The following is a 16979-nucleotide window of genomic DNA, read 5'->3' as shown; positions in this document are numbered from 1 at the left end:
GTAGGCAACCCTAGCTCAGCCACAATCCCAATTTGCAGAGAGTAATAATGCTCAGCCCCATAAACAGGCCTGCACAGCTCAAGCGCCCTGCCTTGAATGGAAACCGATATCAAAATGCTCCCCAGAATTTTATGCCACATACAGATTCAATGACTGATGTAAAAAGGCCTCTAACAGTAAGAAGTTTGAAAACACTAGACTTGCCGTCCAGCATTAAGATGCTGTCTGCAGCATAGACCCCAGAAAACAACAGCAGCCAGGTCACACTTGTAGCAGTTGGCTTGGTGACAGTTGCAGCCAGTTTGGTCTGCAATGCGGTACCTAATATGCTGAAATGAGCCAAAGGTTTCTGTTCCACACCTCTCCACACCCTACGTAACCAGGAAGCCTTAGGATATACTAGCTTATAAAGCTTGCTGAAGATCATGAACATTCCAAGAATGCTTCTCTTTATAGACAGGCCGTGCTGTTGCATAAGCACGACAGACAATGCAATATGTCACCTCCTCCACTGTTTTATTTTCTGATCGCTACATTCCAAAGAGGCATGTGTTTAGCAATGCAACTGACAGCACAGTGTTCAAGATGTACAGACTAGAAATTCCAAAGATCTGCTGCAGTAGAAGCAGGGCTTTTTTTCAGCAGGAACGCAGTGGAACGGAGTTCCGGAACCTCTTGAAAATTGGTCACATGGCCGGTGGCCCCGCCCCCTGATCTCCAGACAGAGGGGAGTTGAGATTGCCCTCCGCACCGCTCGGTGGCGCGGAGGGCGATCTCAACTCCCCTCTGCCTGGAGATCAGGGGGCGGGGCCACCAGCCATGTGACCATTTTCTCTGAGGGCAACCCACAGAGTTCCACCACTTCTTTTCCCAGAAAGAAAGCCCTGAGTAGAAGATAATGGTGCTCTCAGCTGTTCCCCACACTGTTAGTGACAACAAAAAAGTGAATATTGCATTGTGAAGGTTATCATAAGCTAAGGTTTCCAGCCTCTAGCTGAGGACTGGAGATTTCCCAGAATTGCAACTGATTTCCAGACAGTAATCAGTTCCCCTGGAGAAAATGACAGCTTCAGAGAATGGAATCTCTGACATTTTACCTTGCTGAGGTCTCTCCACAAACTCTACCTTCCTCGGGATCCAGCCCTAAATCTCCAGGAATTTCTCAGCCCGGAGCTGGCAATCCTAAAGCCATATATAGGGTAAGAAAATAATATTTTTCCTATGGCATATCCTTATCTCTAGTCCACCAAACCCATTTTTTTCCAAAACAGTGCTTAAAGCACACACTAGTGATATTTTATGAAATCACACTTTGCAAGACAAGTCTGCACGTAACATGCCCAAGAATTACTAGAAGAACTTAATAAAAGGATGTAAACTTTACATGTCAGAGCCACTTCCCCTTGTAATGAAGGCGGCAGTTAAGGTTTAAAGAATGTAAATTGATGCTTTTGTAATTACCTGTTCCACTCCTGTAGAATTAAGGTATGCAATTTATAACATTGCCTTTAAGTAAATTGGTTGTAGTACTACCATCGCCCATCTCTCAAAATGCATTGAGTAATCTCTCTATTCCCAGTATTGTGTGTGTATTTGTCAAAGTGATTGCTATTTGAAGAGTTATGTACACACACATATACAGGGCTTTTTTTCAGCGGGAACGTGGGGGAACAGAGTTCCGGCACCTCTTGAAAATGGTCACATGGCTGGTGGCCCCGCCCCCTGATCTCCAGACAGAGGGGAGTCTAGATAGCCCTCCGCGCCGCTGAGCGGCGCAGAGGGCAATCTCAACTCCCCTCTGTCTGGAGATCAGGGGGGCAGGGCCACCAGCCATGTGACCATTTTCTCTTAGGGCAACCCACTGAGTTCCATCACCTCGTTTCCCAGAAAAAAAACCCTGCACATATACAATAGCATGGGAGTACAGTGGCTGGTACAGCCTGACCCAACATGTTTACTCTAGAAATAAGTCTCACTTTCAGTGCGTCTTATTCCAAGTCAGTGTGTGCACAGGATTGTAGCCCAGGGCCACTGAAATCGGAAGAAAACAGACTTCAAAAAGAGCGGAGGAAAAAATAGAGAAAATCCTGGACTGAAGGGATATGCAATGAAGCTGTGAAGACATGATGGCTCTGTGTGTTTGTGTGATTTTGAGTGTGTGTGTGTGTAGACCTATTAGACAGGATGTGGACAAAATCGAGAGGGTGCAGAGGAGAGCGACGAGGATGATCAGGGGTCTGGAGACTGAGCCCTACGAGGAAAGGCTGAGGGCCTTGGGAATGTTTAGTTTGGAGAAGAGGAGGTTGAGGGGGGACATGATTGCTCTCTTTAAATATTTGAAAGGCTGTCATTTGGAGGAGGGCAGGGAGCTGTTCCAGTTGGCAGCAGAGGGTAAGACCCAAAGCAACGGGCTTAAATTACATGCACAAAGGTACTGGCTGGATATTAGGAAGAACTTTTTCACGGTCAGAGTAGTTCCAAAGTGGAATCAGCTGCCTAGGGAGGTGGTGAGCTCCCCCTCACTGGCAGTTTTCAAGAAGAGGCTGGATGAATACTTGTCAGAGATACTTTAGGCTGATCCTGCACTGGGCAGGGGGTTGGACTAGATGGTCTGTATGGCCCCTTCCAACTCTATGATTCTATGATTCTATGACAGCAATCTTTAAAACACCTAATCGCATTGAAGAAAATGGTATTTACAGCAGACCAGTTTAGGATTGCTCCCATATTCTCACATCCAATTCCTAGGGATCATTACCTTTAAAAAAAATGCTATAACCTTGAAACCGTCAAACTTGCCTAATGCTATATTTATAATGGCATCCATTCTTTGTGATTTTATGAAACAATTAATCTTTAGAAATGGAAAAATTCCATGGAAAAATAAAGTACTAAACACCTCTGGTTTACACTGTGAATAGTTAGAATTTGCTTTATTTTGGCTATTAAGTTTGGCTATTTTGCTGCAACATTTTCTTTTGGGGGAAGTATTCTTGTAGTTGTATTAAGTAATTTGACATCATAAATTTCCTTCGAAAACTGGCTACCTTAAAAATAAATATCCCCCCGGTGGGAGGGGGAGATATGTGCCAACTCTACATTGGCCGAGTTTTTAACCGCCCTGCCCGTGGGCCTGAGGTGCTATGTAGAATGCAAATATGAGCTGCCTGCTTATGTTTATGCTGTATTTTATGGTTGCTACCAATGTCTTAAATTGTTTTAAATTTCTGATTCCTGAGGAGAGTGGACTATAAATTAAATAAATAAATTTCTAGGAATTCCACTTTAAATAAAAGGTCTCTGCCACAATGCCTCAAGAAAGTCTACTGTAAATGCCTGTTGAAAGGAACAGGAGGTGAACAAAGAAGCCTGAGAAGCAGGGCTTTTTTTTCTGGGAAAAGAGGTGGTGGAACTCAGTGGGTTGCCCTCGGAGAAAATGGTCACATGGCTGGTGGCCCCGCCCCCTGATCTCCAGACAGAGGGGAGTTGAGATTGCCCTCCGCGCCGCTCGGTGGTGCGGAGGGCGATCTAAACTCCCCTCTGTCTGGAGATCAGGGGGCGGGGGCACCAGCCATGTGACCAATTTTCAAGAGGTTCCGGAACTCCATTCCACCGCGTTCCAGCTGAAAAAAAGCCCTGCTGAGAAGGATATAGAAAAGATTTTTCAGGATAGACCACTTCCAGCCATTTGAATTGGCAGAGTGAACTCCATGAACTTATTCCTGAATAAACTCACAAAAGACTGGGCTTCAGGTTCCACTGAAAAAACACCAGCACTGAACTTGTGAGTCAGGCCGTTTCCAGACGGCTTACCTTCTGCCGCTCTGTGCCGCAATGTCGCGGCTCGTGCCAGAGAAAACGCAAAATAGCATGTTTTCTTGCGCGAGTTTTGCACAAGATTGCGCAAAACTCACGTGAGAAAACACGATATTTCGCGTTTGCCCCAGCACAAGCCACGGCGTTGTGGCATGGAGCGGCAGAAGGTAAGCCGTCTGGAAATGGCCACAGTTAAGTCCCATTGATTTCAGTGGAACCGGGTAAAAATTCTCTTCTGAACTGTGCCCTCTCCATCCTTTGCGAGTGTCAGTGCTAGTTATCCCACAACCAAACACCTAAATAGGCAGCCCAAGCCAATGGCCAGGCATGTGCTCCTGCACCCTGTGTGATGACAGGACCTCCAGTTACATCAGTTGTGATGTCACTGTGCGGTGCACTAATGCACACATGCGAGAACACAAAAGTACCTCCAAAAAAGGAATTCCCCCTAGACTGTATGGTAAAGATCATAAAGACTGGGCCCGGGGGGGGGGGCATCCTAGAGCATCACCTGGAAGTGACATCACATCCTCCCCAATCTCCACCCTCCCCAAGCACCCCTCCCAAAAAACTCTCTCCACATTTGCCAAGGTAGCAGTAGGAATAGGAGCTCTAATTGGGGGATGGAATAGTGCTTTTAGGACCATTCTCTCAGGTGATGCTTAAATTTTTCTTTGCATTTCCTGCACATGCAAGTCAATTGTGAAATTTACGTGGGCTAGGAAGTACATTCCCTTTTAAACAGGTCCTTTTCTAATTTTGTTCCCCCTTCTCTGCATTCTGAAGGGATGAGCTCAAGACCAAAAGGAACGATGAACGTCACCTGGCAACATACCTCAGGGTAGAATATCCACAAAGAAAGGCCATTCTCTTTGAGCCAGGTGCTTGGCAGCTTATTGCAACCACAGTATACCCATGTCTAATACACTGGCATTATTTATATATCCTTCAGTGCTACATAGTCACATTTAAGCAAGAAAAAGGCAGTGCCTGCTCCTAAGGAGCCTCCGATTGGAATGTATTCAAAGACAAACAGAGAGAAGGCAGGGCAAAAGGAAAGGAGGAATTGCTTGGTTTGGGGCGGGGATGAGACACAACTTCAGTTAGTAGAATATGTAGACCTTTTCCTTATGGGGCAGCATTGCATGACATGAACGTTATGCGGGGAGGGGGGTAAATTTGCAGTTATGTTCAGAGGACCCATTGCTTCACTTAAATTGTAAGCTCTTTGGAGTCCAGAACTGATCCAGTTTTTGCTTCCAGAAGTTTAGCCACACCACAAGCCACGATGGTGCTGTATAAATAGATTAACAGCATGGACAAAGTCACGGGTATACCCACTGTGGTTTCACCCTCGTGCAAAATGTGCTGTTGTCAGCTGGGCCCTGAGAAGCAGTCCCCAAAGCCATTGTTCCAAGCAAGAGGGAACCAGTTCGGAGCAACGGGGTCAGTTCTGTGGAGAAGTGGATGGGTTATTTTTGTTTTTATTATGGAAATCCCCTGAGCCCTCCTCGCCCGATCTGTTCTTTGAAAAAAGCAACAAACCTCGACCATTCCGACGAACTGGTCATCTTTGCTTCCCTGCACTTCGATTACCGAGGCAGTGGCAACGGCGGGGTGGGGAACCATTCTCCCCCAGCTCAAACCTGTTGCAAAGCTTGCCATGAAGGAAAGGCGAGGGCGGGTCTTTCCTCCCAAAGTTGGCCTGCTGCACGCACAAAAGGCACAAAAGGCAGCGGTAGTAAACTTCACCAGCGCTCCTTTTGAAACCAGACAAGCTTTCTGCTATCCAACAGCCAGCCGAGCCAGCAGCTGACGTCAGAGCCAGCCTGGGCAGCTCGCGGGCGTGCTGGCGTTGCTCCGACGAACCGGAGTTGTTTGTTTAGAGCCGAGCTGGCGGGAAGAGGCGCTGAAGCCGGAGCGGAGTTCTCGGCCGCCTCTCCTCTGCAACGGCAATGCCTGGCTAGCAAAGAGAGCCGTTTGCGAACGCGACCGGGATCTCCACTCGCCGCAAGCTTATGTACATACTCCAGAAAACAATGAGGGTAAGAACGAGCCTCTCATCCTTTCTCTTGGAAACATTGTATTTCTTCGCGCATAGCAATATCCTGGCCAAGGCACCTGAAGGGCGGCTGTGGCTGCTCCATTGCGATGGAACTGTGCGGTCCCACGAGATGTAGGCATAGGCGGTGGATGTCATCAAAGGTTTCTGCTGTGGGGTGGGGAAATTATGGCTCGCCTTCAAAGCTGGCGGAGCACTTCTTGTCTTCCTGGGATTTGGTCAAAATAAATTCTTGATGACATATTTTTTTTAAAAAGTAAACATGGATTGTGGTTAGATTGAGCATTTGGCTGCTGTGGCATAAATATAATTGGACCCGCGTCAGGAATATCCAATGCTTTAGAGACTGCTGGTGAAAAGTATTCCCTCAGATTTGTTTCGTTTAGAAATAAGATATCAGCCGTTGCATTTCTTCGGCTGCATTCCAGCGTTTGCCAGGAGACAGACCAAATAAACGCGGGAGGCTTTTAGCCTTGACTTGGGGGAGCGGTGCGGATTTTAAACAACCATCTCTTAACAGACTAAACCAAAAAAAAAGATACTCGTGCAAGTGAAGAGATCATTGAACTGGGCTATTTCTCTGCTCTCACCAGCCAGTGGTGCGAGATGGGGAAGAGGAGTTATGTCACACAATGTGTTATGTTATACTGGATGTTACAGGGAACTGCAACAGAACTGTAACTCTCTCGTGTAAGGTCTGGTTGTGCGCTGTCCATTCACTCTTGCCCACACACACTTGACACTTAAGACATACTGAGCTTTAAGGGGCCAGGAGGCAGGCCTGTTGCTTATGCGGCTCTGTCAAGTGTCAGCCCCAATGGCTTTGAAGCCACAAGTGTGGAGAAACGGATTTAGTATTCAACTGGGAAAATTCAGATTCAAGTCCCAATCAGGCCATGAAGCTTATAGAGCAGTTTCTGGGCAAGTCACTGTCGGTATTGAGAGTGTCATAAAATCATAGAATCATCGAGTTGGAAGGGGCCTTACAGACCATCTAGTCCAACCTCCTGCCCAATGCAGGAACAGCCTAAAGCATCCCCGACAAGTATTGTCACAGCCGCTCCTTGAAGACCGCCAGTAAGGGAGAACCTACTACATCCCTAGAGTACAAAAACATGGTCGCTCACACATTGGAAGATTATGGCAGGAAGAAAATTGGATAATCCTACATACACTTTTCCCAAGTTGATCTGGGAAAGGTGAGATGGAAATAAATACAGTAAGCTGAAAAAATTTGTTAAACTGCCACAATCCAGGTACTGTTGATTTTACTTTGATGCCAATCAGTCTCCTCATTGGTCATTTTACAAGATTTTTTCCCCTAAATAGGGAAAGAGCTGACAAACTTTGATAAGGGAAAAAACTGGTTGGATTGACACAGAGTTCCTAGTGAAAAAAAACTGATGCCGGCCACGGAGGTTTATCTTCATCGTAAAGTGAAAACACAGGAAGCAGGGGGACGGTTTTGACAGTTCACCCTGACTCATGCAGTTGCAGGAATATTTTGTTCCCATGTCATTAGAAGACAGCAGTCGGCTCTCAGACCTTGTACCTAACCACTCATAACCCTGCCTAGCTTGCTGGAGCACCAGTGTTTGGGATTTTGTTTTTAACTCTTCCATCTACAAAAAATATATAAAAAGTACAGATAATGTCTAAAAAGGAATTGTATGAATCTAACAGTTGCTCTGTTAAGAACATAAGAACATAAGCAAAGCCATGTTGGATCAGGCCAGTGGCCCATCCAGTCCAACATTCTGTCACACACAGTGGCTAGAAATCCAGTGCCATCTAAAGGACTGTCAGTGAGGCCAGGACACCAGAAGCCCTCCCACTGCCTTCCTTCCAGCACCAAGACAACAGAGCACCACCTCCCCACAAAGAGAATACCATCTATCTCCTGTGGCTAATAGCCACTGATGGACCTCTGCTCCATATATTTGTCCAGTCCCCTCTTGAAGCTGGCAATGCTTGTAGCTGCCACCACCTCCTGTGGCAACGAATTCCATGTGTTTATCACCCTTTGTGTAAAGTAGTATTTTCTTCTATCTGTTCTAACCCGACTGCTCAATAATTTCATAGAGTGCCCACGAGTTCTTGTATTGTGAGAAAGGGAGAAAAACACATCTTTCTCTACCTTCTCTAACCCGTGCATTATCTTGTAAACCTCTATCATGTCTCCCCTCAGTCGTCTTTTCTCCAGGCTAAAGAGCCCCAAGCGCCTCAATCTTTCCTCATAGGGAAAGTGTTCCAACCCTTTAATCATTTTAGTTGCCCTTCTCTGTACTTTTTCCAGTGCTATGATATCTTTTTTAAGGTGTGGCGACCAGAACTGTACACAGTACTCCAAATGAGGCCTCACCATCGATTTATACAGAGGCATTATGATACCGGCTGATTTGTTTTCAATCCCTTTCCTAATAACCCCTAGCATAGCATTAGCTTTTTTTATGGCAGTCGCACACTGTGCTGACTGTTGGATCCACTAGTCCAGAATTTTCTTTCCATCAACCTCCCATCAGATGTCCCTGGGAAACACACAGAAGCTACAAGTCCTAGTATCTGGAATGCAGAGGGGTGCTGCCTCTAAACATGGAAGTTGCACTTAAAATGGCTTATGGCCCTTGCTAGACCTGTGGTCTATTAATTTGCCTGATGTTTTTAGAAAAAGTGTCTCTGCTACTGATCTTCTCCACATCTAGTATCAGTGAATATCATATGGAAACTAGAAATATTCGAGTACAGTAGCACCTTAAAGACCAACAAGATTTCCACAGTATAAGCTTTCAAAAGTCAAAGCTCCCTTCATCAGATACAAGATAATACAGCTACCCCCCTCAAACTATCATGACACATTGTTCTAACATTACAAGAGAGAGAAACAGAGAAATTGTCTTCCCCCTTCCTGTAGTCTGCAGTTTGGGTAATGCATTTCGATGAACAGCCAGGTGGCATGTACTGTCCATTTAGTGGCTCATTAAGAACTACCGTCATCTACCTTAAAAGGAAGAAACAGAGAGAACTTGTGTAAAAAAACACAGCAAGGCGGCCTTCTCTATCACTTCCTCCCTTCCCAAAGGAACAGCTCATTTGTCAAACTGTCACGCACTCCCAAAATGACACCTTGTGACTAAACTGGTGAAATTCCACAGAGGATCACCGAGGAAGCTCTTTTTGCATTGAATGGCCATGTCTCATTTCTCAATTAGATGCCAATTAGATGCTGTACATTTTGTCTCCTCTCCCAATTCAATATGAGTCACTCCAAAACATTTAAAATGACAAACAGTGGCCTGTTTACTATTAAGGACATTCCACATTCTGACTCGTAAACAGCTGGACAGGATTCTGTCCTACTTGAGGCTCTGGTAAGAACAATTTAAAAACAGAAAAGAAAGGACAAGTTACTGGTACTGAGGGGCTGGGGGAGGCAACTCAGACAAGTTTCCCAAATGCATCGCCAAATGTTAAGGATGGTTTTGTAAGAGCTTTCTTTAAAAGGGAACTTAACATTTGGCTCCCGTTTAATATTGCACTGGGCAAGAAGGGAGGACAGTGACGGAACTAGCTCTGGTAGGGCTGCCAGGTTCCCTGGAGCCCAACCTGGGGGACGGAGGGATTGGGGGGGCACAGGGGGACTTTGATTTTCATCAAATCAGCCCTACGTGGGGGCCTTTCCTTCCTTGTCACACAGGGAATGATGTCATTGCTGGCGCGACAAGGAAGAGCTGCGAAGCATGCAGGAGCATGCTGTAGAGCTCCTGGACCCATTCCCCGCTGGAAAGGGGAATGGTGGCAGGCAGCAGAGGCTGGGAGTGGGGGGCTCCCCCACTCCCACTGGGGGACTGGTAACCCTACGCTCTGGCTCTATTGTTCTTTTAAGTGCTGCCTGGAAGGTGGAGGAGGGGATCATATCCCCTCCTCAAGGATTGCCCCAGTTTGAGTCCCAGGGCCCCACTACTCAAGCAGCATGTTGAGAAGGGGCACAGAAGGGGCCCTCCAGAGGTTTGGGTGGCTCCCAGTCAGCAACAGCAGGTGAAATGACTGGCATTGCCTCCTCTCCTGGGCTTGGGTCACTGCCGACCGAGACTAACCCAAGCCTCAGCACTGTTGCACAGGGGCTAGGCTTCAGTCCAGCCAACAGTTGTGCAGGCCCAGGGGGAGAGGGGTTTACCTCACCAGGGGGCCATATTGAACTGTCCCTGAGGATTCCCTTTTCTCTCAATTATGTGAGAAAGGAGCAAGGAGGAGATGCCGTGACTGGGAAAATCTTTAAGGATTGCACTATCTGATCCTAGAATGCTGTAGGATGACAACTGAGACCAAAAATGTATTGCTACAAACACTCGTACTTATCACTGAGTCAGGAGAAAAACCACCAATTGTGTTGCTTAGACATGTATGGAAAGGAGAGTACGGCCTGTGTAGGATGGGAACCCCGTTACACGTTTTGCAGCAAACACACCCCACATACGGCTTCGCCTGTGTCATATCCTTAGTAAGATCTTCAAAAAAAACCCTGGACTGTATGATATCCTAGTTAATAATCTTCTGATAACGCAGGATATCACAAAGCTATCAGCATGCTGTTCAAAGGCAGCCCCAAAATGGGTGGCGTTGTTACTTTGGAGGAGGTGTCATTGTCCTCATCTACTGACTGGACTGCCACCAATAAGACAGAGCTCTGAAGCTCGGGACACAGTTCAGACACAGAGTGTAGCCTGGTACAAACACACACACACACACTGCACACACTGATTTATTAAGCAGGGAGGGAGAGCAGCCATGAGCATGCTGACCCTGCCCCCTGCCTCTGTGCAATCGCTTCGTTGTCTGTGATCATGCAGGAGACAGAGTGTCTCGCTACACAGGACATCTTACAAGAGGACGCTCAAGTGTAGGGAGATGCAGTGTTAGCTGGGAAGCCTAGTTTAAAAAGACAGAGCCGGAGATTGCTCCTCAGAGGGTTTGTTAATTTCATTCTTCGCCTATCCTAAGGCTCTGTCAATTTCACCTCTCTGCTGGTAGTTTAAAAAGACAGAGGCAGCAGAGATTGCTCCTCAGAGGGGAGGCAAAGATGAAATTAACAAACTCTCTGAGGAGCGATCTCTGCCAGCTCTGTCTTTTAAAACTACCCTCATGTAGAGAGGTGAAAATGACAGCGCCCTCGGCTCTGTCTTTTTAAACTACGCTTCCCGGCTAACATTCCATTTCCTTACACTTGAGCATCCTCATGTAAGATGCCTCATGTAGAGAGACACAGAGTCTCTATAGACAAGACAACTTACCTGAGGATGCTCGAGTGAAGAGAGACTCAATGTAAGCCCGGAAACATAGAAGACAGAGCAGAAGGCTTTGTCACTTTCACCTCTCTACAAAGAGCCAGGAGATGGCTCCTGGGAGGACTTGTTAATTTCCCCTTTCCCCTTCTCCTCCCTGAAGACTATGTTAATTTCACCTCTCTGTGTGTGGGGAGGCAAAGAAGAGATAAACCTTTGGAGGAGCGATCTCCCAGCTCTTTGTAGAGAGGTGACAGTGACGAAGCCCTCTTCTCTGTCTCCTACATTTCCTGGCTAACATTGTGTCTCCTTCACTCGTGTAAGATGTCTATAGATACTCTGAGAGAAACTCATGGCCACTATCTCCCCCCACCCCCACCCAGCTATCGTGGAGGGTCACCTGTACTGGGCTTGTGAGAATAAGGATAGAGATGAAAATGCTAGATTAACACACCCCTCTTGGTTTCTAGTTTGATTTGGGAAATCCATTGATCTCTTCCTGATCTGCTGGGCATGGCATGAAAAAAGGCGGTGTAAAGCTCCATCAAGTTGCCTGCCCCTGCCTAGCAACCCTGGTCTTCCCTGCTGGTTTCCCACTCAAGTACTAACCGGGGCTGGCCTTGCTTAGCTTCTGATTAGATTGGGCTAGCAAGGGCCATCCATGCCAGCAAATCTGGTACTGCTAGAGGATATCTGTTCACTACTGACACTATGAGTATGGGCCAAAGAAAACAGCAGAGCTAGGAAAGGAGGTTTGGAAAAGAGAGAGGTTTAGAGAAATGAGGGAAAGAGAAAGCCATGGCACAGGGTCTAAGAGGGAGGGGGACCTGGGAGAAAGAATGGGCTAAAGTGCAAGAGAGTGGGAGATACACTGCAGAGGAATCAATGATTTGAAAATTTTTAAAAAAACACATATTTGGCTTCAGGCCTTGAGCATTCATATATGTTAGGAACCTAATCTTACAGACAGTAATCATACGAATTAGCAATTCTGTAAAGATCAGCCAAAGATTGTACAACAATCTGATGGAAGCTTGAAGGGAGAGCGCCGATGCCCCCTCAGCAGGTTCATGTTTCCCCTCAGCAGCCTTCCGTGTACACAGCTTAGCAACCTGGAGCGCTCAAGGTAGTGAACAGGAGCTGTTGAGAAGCCATATGGAGGGGGCCCAAAGTGTAATCACTTTGACATTCACATTTAGTAGTAGCTGCGATTTAAGCAAACCATAGCAATTCAATTGTTTTCGCCTACCATGCAAATTTGCTTTGGAAATGCACATATTTGCAGTTGTTGACTTGACACGTGCTTTCGTTTGATAGCCAGAGGAGGGGAGATAAAAGATCCAATTCAACAGCTCTGTATTGAGGTTATATTGTTCTTCCATGAAATGAGGCAGGAACAAGAACAAAAAAAATGACGCAAGGTTGTGTTTACACTCACTGTAACGAAAACACCACCAGGAAGCAGTTGGACAAGCAGGTAGGCTGGCTCATATGGGACTTTTTTAAGGAGGGGCCTTTGGTGCCCATGCCCAGAGAGAGCTGCCAGGCTCGGCCTCCTGTTCTCTTTGCCCAACTGTCACTTCTGCCCAATGTTCCATCACCACTGTTGATAGTGTCACCCTAGCAACAGGGCCCTTGATGCTCCAGAAGCCAACTGCCTCATCAGACTGCCTTCGGAGAGGCAGATGGCGTGGCAAGCTCACCACAGATGCCTCTCCACTAGTTCTAGAACCTTTAATATGTCAGAGTCAGGGCAAACAAGATGTATTGCTGTCAAGGTATACATCATTTCCAGCGGAATAGAATCAGTTTCTTTTCAGTCTCTCTCATAAATGCCTTGACTGGGTCTCCTTGGGAAAGCTGTGTCCCCCCAAAAATCTCCCCTCTTTTTAAAATCAATGGGAGAGGAGAGGCTCCACATGGAATTGTGTTATCATTTCTTCTTAGCAATGCCCTCTGATTGACATCTTTACATTTATCATCAGTTTAAAAGAAGACTGTTCTGCCCAGCTCTTAACTTTGCAAGTGTCTAATCTGTATGTTTTAACCAATTCTTTTTTCTGAATGAATATACTTTTTTCCAAGTTCAAAATACAACGATGTTTCTAAATTACAATTGTTAATTAAAGTGAACTATTTACACCAATATCTATTCATATTATAAAACATTCCTTTCACATATGTTTTCATTTTCTAGTTACATTTCAACATAAAAGTTGGTGTTATGTAATTCTATACTTTTACTGATGTAATTTCTTTGATTTAACATAGTGGATCATGATTAGAAAACTTTGTTTTGATTTAGTCAATACTGAACCAATTTTTATAGGTTTAAAATTGCTTGGTATGGTATCCTTGGTGGCTGCATGTTAACATTGATGCAGTCAAAAAATGGAAGCCATTTTTCCATAAAACCTGTTGTTTTAGGATAATTTTCTGCTTGATAACATCCATTAGTGATCTTTTCAAATATAAAATGATCCCAGATTTTTAAGTAGCGATTTGTCAACGTGGGTGGTGTATGTGTTTTCCATCTTGAAGCAATCAGTTTTAGCTGCCACTAGTAAGTTTGTTATAAGATCCTATCTAATTTAAGGGATAGGTAAGTTTTGCCATTGGTCAAGAAATATCAATTCTGGTTTCAATGGTATTTTGTATCCATCAAATATATGATTCAGAACTTCTTTCCAAAATTCTTCTATGAGCTTGCATTTCCACCAGCAACGGGCATATGTGGCAACAATGCCAGTCCCCGCTGGTGGCGGGGTGATCCCTTGCTCCCACCCTCCATGCCCACCCCTGCTTACTTGGCCGGCAGGGGAGACATGGACCTCATGGGCGCTCTCCCGGGGCCATGCAGCATGCTCTCAGGCAGCACAGCGTGTTCCTGTAGGCCGGAAACAGCTTGGATTTGGGCCGCTGTGGCATGGGGGAGTGCTCCCCTGATTCAAGCCTGATCCAGGCTGTTTCAGACCTGATTCAGCCTAATTCAGGCCCAAAACAGCCCAGATCAGACTGCTGCTGGGCGACGGAGTGCTCCCCTATGTGGCAGTGGCCCGTTCCAGGCCGATTTGGGCCCAGTATAGCCCAATGGGGGGCTGATTTGGCCAAATTTGGGCCTGAAAAGCCCAGATCAGGCCACTGCTGGGCAGGGGAGTGCTTTCCCGAATTGGCCAATTTGTTCCAGGCCAATTTGGGCCCAATCTGGGCCAAATTCAACCTGATTCAGGCCGAATTGAGCCCAAATTGGGCCCCCCATGAAGCACAAAGCACTCGTGGTGTGGCTATGGCCTTGATGACATCACTTCCTGGAAGCGATGTCATTGTGCAGGCCCAGGGGCACGCACATAACTGAGACACCAAGAAGGTAGGTGCTGGGCCCCCAACTCCCGTCAGGAGTACAAGGCGACCTGGCAATCCTACCACAGCCTTTCCAGCAGGGGATTTTCTTGAGGATATTACAGCCAATTTTTTAGGAGTGAGATGCCATCAGGTTATTATCAATACATTTACAATTTAGTATTGGTTATTGAAGAGTTAAATAGTCTCAAAGACCATACTGCATTCCATTGTTCGTTTGTTGATATTATATCGTAATCTTGATACCTTTTTTTTTTTGAAAATTTAAGATTTTAAGGGTTTTTTTAGTATGGAGAAATATATTGTATATTTTTGAGACTCACCCTTTAGGAGTGGTTCCCAAGGTGTCTAATAGTTGTTGTTTTAACCGATTTTTTATCTGCACTTGTGTTTTTTTAAAAAGAGGTTATTATTTACAGTTGTGATTTTATTTGTACTGTTGCATACTGTTTTATCCATTGTCATGAAAGGAAGACCCTGACCTGGGTAGTCCAGGCAAACTCAATCTCATCAGATCTATGAAGCTAAGCAGGGTCAGCCTTGGTTAGTACTTGGATGGGAGCTCTCCAACGAAGACCAGGGTTGCAGAGGCAGGCAATGTCAAACCTCCTCCCCATTAGGGGGTCACCATAAGTCAGTTATAGCTGGAAGGCACTTTCTATCACCAACAATGAAAGGAAGTTGGGAAAGAAAATTTTAGAACATGTACAGCATATTCAGTTTGTTCCTGGAAGAATTTCTCCCCTAGTTATGTCAGTTATTTCCAAACCCTTTATTTGTGGAGCAAGTCATCCTATCATCAAGCAATGAGGAATGTGTGATTTTGTTTTCTAAACCAAACCCAAGCCACCATATTAACTGATGGTAGATAGGAACCCAATTTTCCTCTTCAGTACCAATAAATAAATATGCAATACATGTACACCCGATCCTATATATAACTGATCTCTATAGGCTTAAGGCGTGCTTCACTTTTTATAGGACTGGGCTCTGCTTTTTTAATTGGGAATGGCATTTGGTGTCATTTTGTTTGGTCCTAATAAAAGATGGACTGTTTGGCTTTTAGAAGGCATAAAGAATGCTGTTAAAAAGCCCTTTGAAATGGCTCGTATTCATTCTATTCCCTCATCCCCTCTACTTTTGCAGGAAACTATGCCCCAGACGCCAATATTTTCCAGCATGCTTGGTTCTGGATGTAGTGGGCAAGTACAGCCAGATACGGGAGAGAGAAGCGGAGATCCCATTTATCAGGAGGGGAGTCTCGTCTCTGGATCACTGGAGGCCCTGATTGAGCGCCTGGTACCCACTACAGACTACTATCCTGATGTAAGTAAATGGTTAGAGTCTTGACTTGTCTTTTGCAAATAAATGGGCCTTACCTTAAGGGCACCTGCAGTTGCTAGAATTAGGTGAGGCCTGGTCTGGAGCTCTCCTGTAATCACAGCTGATCTCCAGACTGCCCAGATCAACGCCCCTGGAGAAAGCAGCTGCTTTAGATGGTGGGGGTCTACGGCATCATACCTTGCTGATGTCCAACCTATCCCCAAACCCCACCCCTCTGCAGACTCCACCCCAAAATCTCAGGGAATTTCCCTACATGGAGTTGGCAACTCTTGCTGGATGGTGGAACTTCACACACTCGTACTCAATAGACGTCCCTCCTTTTCTTAAATGGAGTTTGCAGAAAGCACAGCAATTTTCTGCTCTGAAAAAGGATTCTTGTTCCTTTGTTTTATAACTTGAAAGGTATTTTCTTCCATGAGATTACTGTGAGTTTATCTGTATTACTGAATTAAGAGGGTGAATAATCATTCCCTTTTTCTTGGAGTCCGTGGAAATAAGCTTTGGGGGATAGGGCTAAAGACCTTCAGCAAAATCAGTGTAAGATATATTTGGCTGGTGGCCTTGATTTGGTAATCAAATATAACTTTATTCATATATGCTGAAGATTATAATTCCTGGTTTGGGATGGGGAAAGTCCCCTGTCCAAATCCTTGCTCCGCTATGAAGGCAATCAAGTGGCATGGCCCGCGGAACTACTTCACAGGATTGTTGTGCAGATAAAATACCCCTTTGAGCTCCTTGGAGGCAAGCCATGTTAAAAATGTGATTTTTAAAAATAAGCTAGATGACATACTCAATGCACAGAGTTGTTGCAGCTGGAGTTTTTTAAAGCACTTTCCTGATGTGACGGAAATATATGTATTAAAGGCTATTTTCACACTGGAACGAAATCGCGCTAGGAAGACGCTGTCGTTCCGGGAGCTCGGCATGATGTTCCATGGCCGGTAAGCAGTGTGAAAACAGCCGAAGCTTCTGACATTCTTTGGAGAAGGCTGGCCACCAGACCCCAAAGTAATCTGTTTGTGCCATTTGCACAACGAGCATTTAATCTCCCCAAACTTAAAATAAATGAGTGTATTTTCATCTGAGATACAGTGGAGAGTTTGTACTCGTGCTGG

The 16979-nt window shown here is 45.6% G+C and overlaps 1 protein-coding gene across 1 annotated transcript in view; it reads left to right on the top strand.

Annotated features, from left to right (window-relative positions):
- Window positions 1–5626: 5626 nt before the first annotated feature.
- RASGEF1A (RasGEF domain family member 1A) overlaps window positions 5627–16979 on the top strand; it is a 65884-nt gene continuing 54531 nt past the window's right edge. Inside the window, exons 1-2 of the mRNA XM_054984166.1 lie at window positions 5627–5861; window positions 15664–15843. Coding sequence (XP_054840141.1) covers window positions 5835–5861; window positions 15664–15843 — 207 coding nt within the window. The 5' untranslated portion in view covers window positions 5627–5834. The remainder of the gene's footprint in view (window positions 5862–15663; window positions 15844–16979) is intronic.

Source organism: Eublepharis macularius, chromosome 6, assembly GCF_028583425.1.
Source record: "Eublepharis macularius isolate TG4126 chromosome 6, MPM_Emac_v1.0, whole genome shotgun sequence".
In the NCBI taxonomy this organism is placed as follows: domain Eukaryota; kingdom Metazoa; phylum Chordata; class Lepidosauria; order Squamata; family Eublepharidae; genus Eublepharis; species Eublepharis macularius.
Note: the sequence above shows the minus strand (reverse complement) of the source record. Positions and strands in the feature narration are given on the sequence as shown.